At 38.7% G+C, this 10899-nt stretch overlaps 1 protein-coding gene across 1 annotated transcript; it reads left to right on the top strand.

The window, feature by feature from the left end:
* The first annotated feature begins 20 nt into the window (after positions 1-20).
* LOC118816706 (E3 ubiquitin-protein ligase TRIM39-like) lies at positions 21-10189 on the top strand. Its single transcript, XM_036583242.1, has 9 exons — positions 21-155; positions 1314-1403; positions 1669-1752; positions 2752-3378; positions 3684-3779; positions 5106-5339; positions 7478-7625; positions 7737-7763; positions 8193-10189. The coding sequence occupies exons 2-9, from the start codon at positions 1341-1343 to the stop codon at positions 8738-8740; spliced, it is 1827 nt and encodes a 608-aa protein (XP_036439135.1). The 5' UTR covers positions 21-155; positions 1314-1340; the 3' UTR covers positions 8741-10189.
* The last annotated feature ends 710 nt before the right edge of the window (positions 10190-10899 follow it).

Here is a 10899-nt window from a genome sequence, read left to right as displayed (position 1 = left end):
CGAAACTAAAGCAGTGAAACTCAAAAGAAGAGAGAGGGGAGGAGAGAGAGGCAGACAGCAGGCTGGGAAGAGTGAGAGCGAGAGAGAGAGAGTGAGAGTGAGAGAGAGAGAGAGACAGACAGCGACAACGAACGCTTTGACACTTTTTTGACAAGGTAAATGTGACTCTCTTTATTAATCTGACTGCCTGATAAAGTGTGTCATGATTGTAATGTGTCTTTCTATCTATCTATCTATCTATCTATCTATCTATCTATCTATGTATGTATGTATGTATCTATATATGTATGCATGTATGTATGTATGTACGTATCTATATATGTATGTATGTGTCTATGTATGTATGTATCTATGTATGTATGTGTCTATGCATGTATGTATGTATGTATGTATGTATGTATGTATGTATGTGTCTATGTATGTATGTATGTATGTATCTATGTATGTATGTATGTATCTATGTATGTATGTATGTATGTATGTATGTATGTGTCTATGTATGTATGTATGTATGTATGTGTCTATGTATGTATGTATGTATGTGTCTATGTATGTATGTATGTATCTATGTATGTATGTATGTATGTGTCTATGTATGTATGTATGTATCTATGTATGTATGTATGTATGTATGTATGTGTCTATGTATGTATGTATGTATCTATGTATGTATGTATGTATGTATGTATGTGTCTATGTATGTATGTATGTATGTATGTATGTATGTATCTATGTATGTATGTATGTATGTATGTATCTATGTATCTATCTATTTAGCACTGTGTGTAAGTGAATGAATGTGAATCCTGGAAAGCTAAACAGCTTCATGTATTTTCTTAGCTTCATAACACTTAAAGTTCACACACTGTATGGTAATTTGGAGGAAATGAAACTAAGATAGTGAAACTCAGAGCGAGGAAAGGCGGCGCCTGCCTGGTGAAGTGTTTTTCTTCTTTGCAGTGTGATCTGTCACAAACTTAGGTCACATTAGCTTATTAAAATGAACAGGGATCTGATTTCAAAGCTTGTTGAGTTAACTCAACTTAGTTTAGTCAAAGGTTCTCCTAACTTACATTTTTAGTACTGCATTTCAATTAGGCCAACAAAAACCTGGGTCAACCAAAAAAAAAAAAAAAAATCTTCTTCAGTTTCATATCTTCAGGCCTGTATTCAGTGTGTGACCATGTGTCATGTGATACAGGACAGGTTAGGCTGTAAAACAACTCACCTTGTTAGCCCTGCCCATCGCCCGCAGCCTTCCTCACACTGTAAGCTGATCTTACATGAGCCACCCTGCTGATCTCTACCCACAGCTCCAGCAAACCCTCCCCGCTTCAGACATGGCCACGGATTCCTTCAGACCAGCCGCCCTACCTGACGCTTCCCTCCGCACCTCTCTCAGGGTAAATCTGACTTTCTATATGAATGTTATTTTCTGATAAACGAAGGTGTTTATGTTCTTCTGATTAGGTTAAGGAAACGAGCGCGTTCAGCAAACAGTTGTTGATGTAGATCTATTGCTCATAACAAAAAAATCAGTTTAATTTCTTTAGTCTTGTGTTCAGCATGTCAGCGTGTCTCGTGTTATTCAGGTTAGGTTAGATGTGTGTGCAGTTCAGCAGTATTAATTAAATGGATGTTAAAGGGACGTCTAATCTCTACCAACAGACATGGCAGACCACTTCAGATCCGATCTTTGGACCCTTCCAATCAACAACACCTTTTGGTTTCTCTCTTCAAACGTTTGACCGAGTAAATATATATCATACATATAATATCATCGCCTGATAAACTGTGTCTGCTTTTAGCAGTGTATCTTTGTCTGTCTGTCTGTCTATCTGTCACTGTAACTGCTTGTCTGTCTATCTTTCTGCCTGCCTGACAGTCTGTTCACCTATCTGCTTGTCTGTGTTTCTATCTGTCTATCATTCTGTTTGTCTGCCTGTATATCTGCCTGTCTGCTGCTGTCTATTACTCTATATATCTACTTGTCTGCCTACCTGTCTATTTATCTGCTTGTTCATTTGTCTGTCTGTCTGTCTATCTATGTGCTTGTCCATCTATCAGTCAGTCCATCTCTCTATCTGCTTGTCTGCTTGCCTGTCTGTCTGTCTTTTTTGTGCTTTTTTGTCTGTCTATCTGCTGGCATGTCTATTTCTCTATCTATCTGCTTGTCAGCCTACCTGCCTGTCTGTCTATCTGTCTGGCTTTCTGTTAGTCTGTCTATCTGACTATTTATCTGCTTGTCCATCTGTCTGTGTGTCTATCTACCTGTCTGTCTGTCTGTCTGTCTATCTATCTGCCTCTCTGCTATCCTGTCTATCTGTCTGCTTGTTTGTCTGTCTGTCTGCCTGTTCGCATGCCTGTCTATCTATCTGTCTGTTTGCATGCCCATCTGTCTGTCTGTCTATCTGTCTATCTATCTGCATGCCTATCTGTCTGTCTATCGGTCTACCTACCTGTCTGTCTGTCTTTATCTGCCTGGTTGCATGCCAGTCTGACTGTCTATCTGTCTACCCGTCTGTCTGCATGTTTGCATGCCCTTTTGTCTGTCTATCTATCTGTCTGTCTGTATATCTGTCTCACTGTCTGTCTGTCTGTCTGTGTGTCTGTCTATCTACCTGTTTGTATATCTGCTTGTCTGCTATCCTGTCTATCTGCCTACCTGTTTGTCTGTCTGTCTATCTACCTGTCTGTCTAGCTGTCTTAAAGTAGTCTTAAACAAACCACAGCGCTGATCTCCTCCAACAGCTCCGGCAAAGTTCCACCACCTCAGACTCAACCACGACTTCCTTCAGATCAGCCACACCTTCTGATGCTCCTCTACCGGACACACCCGTACCCATCTCCCACCTCATCACCTGTTCCATCTGCATGGATGTGCTGGGCGAGCCCGTCACCACCACCTGTGGCCACACCTTCTGTAAGCCTTGCCTGGACCGCCACCTGACTCTCAACGACCTGGTGTGCCCTCTGTGCAAACAGTACCTGTCGATGAGGCCGAACGTGAATATCGTGCTGAAATCTATTCTGGAGGAGTACAACAAAGCCCAGAAGAGCCCGGAGGAGTTCGCTTTGGCACCAGACGAGGTGGCTTGCGACATCTGCCCCGAGAATCGCAAGCGTAAAGCGGTCAAATCCTGCCTGATGTGTCTGCTGTCGTACTGCACTCGCCATCTGAAAAGACACCAAAATAAGCTGCGACTGAAGGGCCACAAGCTGGTGGCTCCGGTTGAGAAGCTGGACGAGCGGGCGTGCTTGGCCCATGGCCGGCCTCTGGAGCTCTACTGGGCCAAAGAAGACAAGTGCATCTGCAGCCTGTGTGTAGAGGAAGCGACAGAGGTGGTGTCTGTGGAAACTGAAAGAGGCAGGAGGGAGGTAAGAGGGACAAGACTGATGTTATGTGTCAGTTAAATCAAGGATCATACACAGAATCTGTTAATTGCCTTTAGATTAAAGTTGCTAAAGATTGCTGTGACCATGTGTTAGTAATAGTAATGATGTTTTAAACACAGTAAACACTTTTCCTGTAGCAGTTTTAGGCTGAATCCAAGCTGCTGGCTCACTGTTGCTATGACTGACTGTAGCCCTCTTGTTCATGCATGGAGAGATTTTGTAAATGAGGATGCAAATGTGTGTGTGTGTGTGTGTGTGTGTGTGTGTGTGTGTGTGTTTCTTTACAGAGAGAGCTGGGCGATGTTATACAAGACATTGAACAGAGAATACAGCAGAGGGAGGAGAAAGTGAAGGAGTTTGAGCGTTCAAAAGCAAACTGTCTGGTGTGTCTCTATAACATATACATCATACAGTTCACCATAATGGTTTACACTGGGGGGGGCGAGTGACCTCATTCCTGGAAGGTTACATTTGCTCTTAAGAATATTTGTTAATTATCAAGTGTTCCCCAAAAAACCTTCCTGAATAAAGCACCACCCAAACTCATCAGTGAATTAACAACAAGCGCAACCTATTTGTTATTCAAAAAGTGCTGTTTTAGTTGGATTTTGCATGCAATTTTGCACCAAAACAGCAGAGGTCGCTAATTTGAGCGCAAACAAAGTATATAATAATATTGATGACAACAACAATAACAAAAATAATATTAATAATAATAATAATTGAAATCCTTAATAACAATAATCCTCATCATATTAATATAATTTATTTTTTATATAATCATTTGCAATAATGACATATAATGATACATTTTAGATGATGATGATGATGATGATGATAATAATAATAATAATAATAATAATAATCATCATCAAGACAACCCTTATAGATAATAGTAATAATAATAATAATAATAATAATAATACCATTAGAATTATCACCATCAATAGCAAAAATCCTCATAATAATATAACGTTGCATTTTAATATAACAATATATAGCACTGAAATATAGTAATGCTTTTATAGTAAACATTATTATTATTATTATTATTATTATTATTATTATTATTATTATTATTGTTGTTGTTGTTGGCTAACCCTTGTAGTAGATAATAATAACAATAACGTCAGTAATGTCCTGGCCTTGTGCTAGGCCACCTCCAGCCACTAGGGGGAGACAAGGCACCACTAAGGGGTGAGCAGTAACAGTGGGCACCCTACTTAGGGGGTTTTCACATGCTGCTTTCTGCATGTTCTTCTATTGTTACAGGCTTGACATTGCAACAATAGAAGAACCCTTTTTGGTGCTATGTAGAACCCTTCTCAAAACGGTTCTATATAGAACCATAAATAAAACACTCTCCACCAATCTGAAGACGACGCAAAGAACCATTTAATCATGCAAAGGGTCCTTGTTCATGGTTCTATATAGAACCATTTTCTTCACTAAAGAACCCTTGAAGAACCATCATTTTTAAGGGTGTGGTTTGCCAGTGGTGACCTACTATATAGAGAGATTCTGCATATTTGCCATGTTTTGTATAACAAACAAAACATTTCCGTTTGGTTTATGCATCATATTTCACACATGCACACCTATTTAAAGCATCCCTTTAAAAGGTTTCCCTTTAAAAGAAACTGAAAAGTTCACTAAAGAAGAGAAGCAAAAGCCAGCACTGACGCCCTCTGCTGGTCAAACCCTTACAGGCTCTGATTGATCGAGAGCAGGAGGAGATAAAAGAGGTGTTTGATGCTGTGAGGGAGACGGTGGCCAGAGCAGAGGAGGAGGCGCTGAGCGCGCTGAAGGAGAAGAGGAGGAGTGTGGAGAACGAGGAGAAACAATTCAAGCAAGAGCTGCAGAGAGAGATCACTACGTTCTCCAAGACCATCGCTGACCTGAAGAAGATCGCAGTGGAAGAAGACCACATCCTCTTCCTACAGGTCAGCAACTAACCACAAGTCTGCTGTGGGCCTACATTAAGAGCTGAACACAGGTCAGACCATGGGCTGTAGTACAGATTCCTGAGTCTGAAATCTGATCAGTTTTATCAACTTTAGTTAAGACTGAATTTAGAAGAGAAGCTATTAAAGAACAACAGTTCTTAATCGTATCCATTAACTGTTGATGATGAGTCGTCAGATGAAATATTACAGTGATGGTGGTGAATGATGAGGAGACAGAGCTGAACGTGTGTCTGTTTATCAGGAGGAGTAATGTTAGCGCGCTCGGCTAAAGCGTTTGGGAAATGGAGACTGAAACTGCAGAGCGGCGACACTGATGAACAGAACAAAGCGCTTAACTTCAAGTTTATCATGCTTTAGTTTTGTTTGAGTAACGGTAGCTAATGTTAGCTGTCTGGCTAACTAGCTTGATTACTTTGATTGCGTGTTTACGTTTCAGCTGAGCGCGTATGGTTGGTTGCTAGGTAACAGACATGGCAGTTGATTGTCGACTTTGATCGAGTAAGTTAAGATTTCTTAACTTGAGGTAAGATGCTGTGAGATACCATAAGATTCCTAAATGAAGATAAGATTTGCGTCTGTAATACAAATTGGTGAAAAATCTTATCTTGACCTGTCAGATCTTAACTTAAGACAAAAAAAATAGGAAGTTTCTGTAATTCGGCCCCAAGACTATGTTGTGCTACAGGTAGGCCTGGGCCAACTCAGACTGATTAGTCAAATAAGAGAAGAATCCCTGATACCAGTCATCAAATCCATGACAAATCAATGCTAAAGTAACATCGTTCATTGAATCAGTGTTGATTCTTAATCACTTTTGTACCCTGAATTAATAATGTAAACACCATTTAAAGTTGAACCAAAATTCAACAGAACATTAATGCTACCCATTTTCTAACCCTTGGAGCATCTACAGCAACTTTCCATTGGTTTCTTTCTTTATTCAGATTTACTGAACAACAAGATACCAAGAAGATGCTTTGAAATACTATCACTTTTCAATAGTGCAGATTTAGTCACATACTCCAAAATGTAATTCACAAACACCACATGACCAGTTTACTTCACAAGCTCTCCTTTTTCTTTTGGTGCCTTATTCACCAACCACTCTTAAGAAGAAATCCATCTTAAAACCCACTTCTGCAGGTTTTACCAAGATTCTGACATTCACCAGTATTTTCTTATCTGGGATTCTACACACACACTTGAGCACAATTCTGCAGTTTAAGAACACGTCAAGAATTCGACGTAGTTTTTTTCTTAGGATCTTTCTCGAGGGCCTTTCTTAGTTCTTTCTCAAGAGCAAAATGAAGAAAAAAGACATTAGTGAATGAGGCCCAATGTTTTTAACCAGTTGTACAAGAGGAATATTCCGTTTTCTCTCTATTGTGTCAAAAGCAGCAGACACATTTCTCTCTTACAGAAACAAACTGTGAGGGGAACTTAGGCACAGCATGCATGAGAGTTCATGTTGGCGTGTCCGTCACATGATCTCACGGCCTACTGTAAATCAATGTTTTCGGCTTTATTACTACCAGCAGTAAAAGCTTGTGACTTTTATTTTGCAGTCAACTATAAATCCATGTGTGTTCAACGTTGTTGGGGCCAGTGTTAGGACTTTCACTGATAGTTTAACATTGAATCAACACTATGCTGACACTGAAATTTCACCCTTGAACAAAAATGATGACTCTAATGGAGAATCAATAATGGATAAATGTCAAGATAATGGAATTTGATTGGTTTTCTGTGAGTGTTTTTACTGTATTATAGCCAGTGTGGTCTGCATCATGCCTGAACATGCAAGGCGTAGTCCCATCCCATAGTCCCATAGTCACTGCTTAGCAACTGTTGCAGTCCACCATTGCCTCAAGCCTTCGGTTCTTTGTCAGCGTGTCAGTTTTGAATTTAAAGCTGTAATCAAAAGATACCTGGGAGCTGTAAAAGTGGCTCACCTCCCCTCATTCAGCTAATCAATGATTTTTGAAGGCAATAATTAGATCAGGTGGGGTTGATTAAAGTTGTAGCTGAAGTCTGCAGGAAGCAGGGCTGGTGATCACTGTTCTATGCATTGATTGTTTCATTGGAACTAATGATGTTGATTCTCGGTTATTTAGATTTATCCCTCTGTCCCAGCGCCAGACAATGGAAAAGACTGGACTAATGTTGCCATGGATACAGCCTTGACTTTTGGCACGTTGAGGAACACACGGACAACCATGATGTCTGATATTGAGACTGAGCTGGAGAAACTCTCCAATATTGGTGAGGGAAACTATTTTCGGCTCCGTTAGAGACATTACCAAAGTTTCCCAAACTCGTTTTGCTATTGCATATGTAAGTGTGATCATTTTTTGTTTCTCATTTGCCTTATAGAAATTGAGAGGATTAAGAAGTTTGCAGGTAAGCATTATAATGCCATTACAATGCTAATTATAAGTATCACGTAAAGATAAAATAGAATTATATTTAGTTAAGTTTTCTGTGTTATTTTTTTGTTAAATGTTGGATGAATTTTCTTGTACTCAATGGCCATTTTGGCTGGAAATTCAATAAATGAAGGGTGGTCTTTGACTTTTACCCAGTACTGTATGTCTTTGACTTAATAGCACAAATGTGTCATTGACCAAAAGTTTAGAAAATGCACCTTTGACAGAATTTCTCCACTCGATTTATTGATTTAATGATTAACTCATTACTTATATCATCAACTTCTAAAGGTTAAAGACATCACAGCCATTCATAGTTTAATTTAAGACATGTTAAGCCACCATTGCTACTGTACATAGGATACATCTCACGTCTCATCTCACATGTTGTCTGATCTTTCAGTGGACGTGACTCTGGATGCAGACACTGCTTATGCTCAGCTACTGGTTTCTGATGACGGCAAAGAAGTAAGTGACTCTGGAGAAAGGAAGGATGTTCCCGACATCGCTGAGAGGTTCGATATGTTCGGCAGTGTCTTGGGCCAGAACGGGCTCACCGAGGGCAAGGCCTTCTGGGTGGTGGACGTCGGGGACAAAAAAGGGTGGGATATTGGGGTGGCAAGAGAGGAGGCCAACAGGAAGGGGAAATTGTCCCTCAAACCAAGCCAAGGCTACTGGGCCATTGTGCTTTACAATGGGGATCAGTACGCAGCTCTGGAAGACCCTCCGACTCTGCTCTCTCTCCCAGACAAGCCCCAGAAAGTGGGAGTGTTCGTGGACTACCAGGAGGGGCTGGTCTCCTTCTATGATATGGAAGCCAAAAATCACATTTACTCATTCACTGACTGTGTGTTCAATGAAGTGATTCGGCCCTACTTTAGCCCTCATTTTTGTCAGGGTGGTGATAACTCAAGCCCACTGGTCATTTGCCCTGTCGATCACAGTGACTGAATTCTCTAGTTAATTGTACAGGCAAGTTTAGGCTGACTGTAAAGTTACAGTTATACGCAAAAGTTTAAATACCTCTGGTTAGGTTTCAAGTTGATTTTCTAAGTGAAAATAGGCTAACACATCCTCGATAGAGAATACAGTTAAATATGCCATTTTTCTGGTAATTTTAGGGCACAATTTCTGCTAGTTTTACCATATTGAAAACAATATTAAACTTTTTATGTTAAATTTTTTTCCCCAATATGTTAAATTCAGCAAATAAACAGTAATTTTGCATTGAAATGTGCAGAAGTTTGTTCTGATGTGTTTACCTACCTTCAATTACAAAATCAACAGAACTTGTCATTTGACCAGGGCGCCTAAACTTTTGCATATGATTATATGTTGCACAATGTCATTGGCGGAGCTGTAAATGTAAGAAACAGTCAGTAATACAGGCAAAAGCAAGTTATGTGCCTGCAAATCTATAAAAAATATTAATTTTAAATATATTTTAGATATAGGTATAATAAATATATTTCTTTATGTTGCTTGTATTAGTTTACATTTTTAGTGGCAATTTCCCTCGATTATTTATACATATATTTTGATGATAAATGAAGTAATGTTATTTTTAAGGCCATGCAATATCAATAACCTTAACTGAGCTATAACATACAATTACGTCTTTGTAGGATTCCAAAATACTAGAAAGCAATAAAAAGCCTATATGGAAAATATTGAAAATGAATTCTCAGGTCATGCTCAGGTATCAGCAAATGCAACATTTTAAAAGTGAGTTTTAGTGTTAAGAACTGTGAAATCTTCAGAAAGATTTAGTGCTAGTTTGAGCCAGTCATTTTATAAAATTGTCACAAGTGTCCTTAATATTTTATAGCAATAAATATTCTGAGTACCACCCATGTGATTATACTGATTTGTACTGGTTCTATTGGAAATCAAATGTTAAGCTAGCACAAGGCTAATGGTGATGTACATTCACTTCCCATACAAAACTTGGGTTAAAACTTCTTAGGCCAGCTCCACTTAGAAACACTGCCATTTGAAGCATTTGCTGTTCAAAGGGCATTTTCTTTACTTTGTATACAGCAGTTTCACAGCTTCAACCTTCCCCAGACTGAATGATGACAGTGTTCCATTATTGATTTTTCATTTTATTGATTGATTGATTGATTGATCGTTATTTTGGTCGAGGCCCTCAATGGCAGCACTGCGTTGGCAAATGCTTGGTCATGGATGTGGATATTAGCTGTTCTGAACAAAGAACCTATTTAAGGATCTAAGAAATGGAAGTGTCTCATTTTGAAATAATAGTGAGAAAAAGAAAAATGCTCAATGTTAGACTTGATTCCTTGCTTTTATTTTTCAGTGGAACTGAAATATTTTTACACTGTTGAAAAGTTTTTAAAGCTTTTTTACTGTTTTCTTCTCACTCTTGTTAATCTGAATAAAGAAATATTTTGTCGACCAACTGAATTGTAAAACTAATGTTTTACATTTTAGTTTTAGGCCAAAAAGTTTACATTTATTTTACTTTATCGTTAGACTTTTCACAACTTGATACTCGTTCTAGATAAAGCAGAGATCAACAATCAGGGTGCAAAATTGATCAAGAATCAAACCAGATCTGATCAGATTAATATTAGCAATTTTGCTTCATTGAAGTCATCACTGATGCATTAAGTTTGTTTTAATGGTCGCTTAATGAGTGACTACCTGAAAATTACCGGAGGAGCCTGTTAGCCAGTTAACCTAATTAAACAAAAGCTTTTACTTCATATACGCTTCATATACTTTTTTCCAATTTTAGCATTTTATCTCACATACTAGCAACTGGTAGCAACATTTATGAAATCCTGCTGGTGTGGGTTTCCTCTCTTCTAATGATGCACACAGTAGCAATTTAAAGGGTAACACCTCCCCCTTGTGGTGACTGTTTAGATTGATGAACATTACTTTAAAATGACCTGCAAATACCCCGTTTATCATTCATTTTCTTTTTCTTTAGCAAGTAATTTAGTGATTTAGTGATTTTAATCAATCATGACAGCCCTGCTGTCTACAAATGCATAGCCGTGTTGCTTTTTTCACAGTATAATAACATATTCTCAACAATTTAAAACAATATCAGCATCTTAAAAGTGGTCAGAAAGTTGTTT

The sequence above is a fragment of the Colossoma macropomum genome, unplaced genomic scaffold (genome assembly GCF_904425465.1).
Source record: "Colossoma macropomum unplaced genomic scaffold, Colossoma_macropomum, whole genome shotgun sequence".
In the NCBI taxonomy this organism is placed as follows: Eukaryota; Metazoa; Chordata; class Actinopteri; order Characiformes; family Serrasalmidae; genus Colossoma; species Colossoma macropomum.
This window is presented reverse-complemented; position numbering and strand designations above follow the sequence as displayed.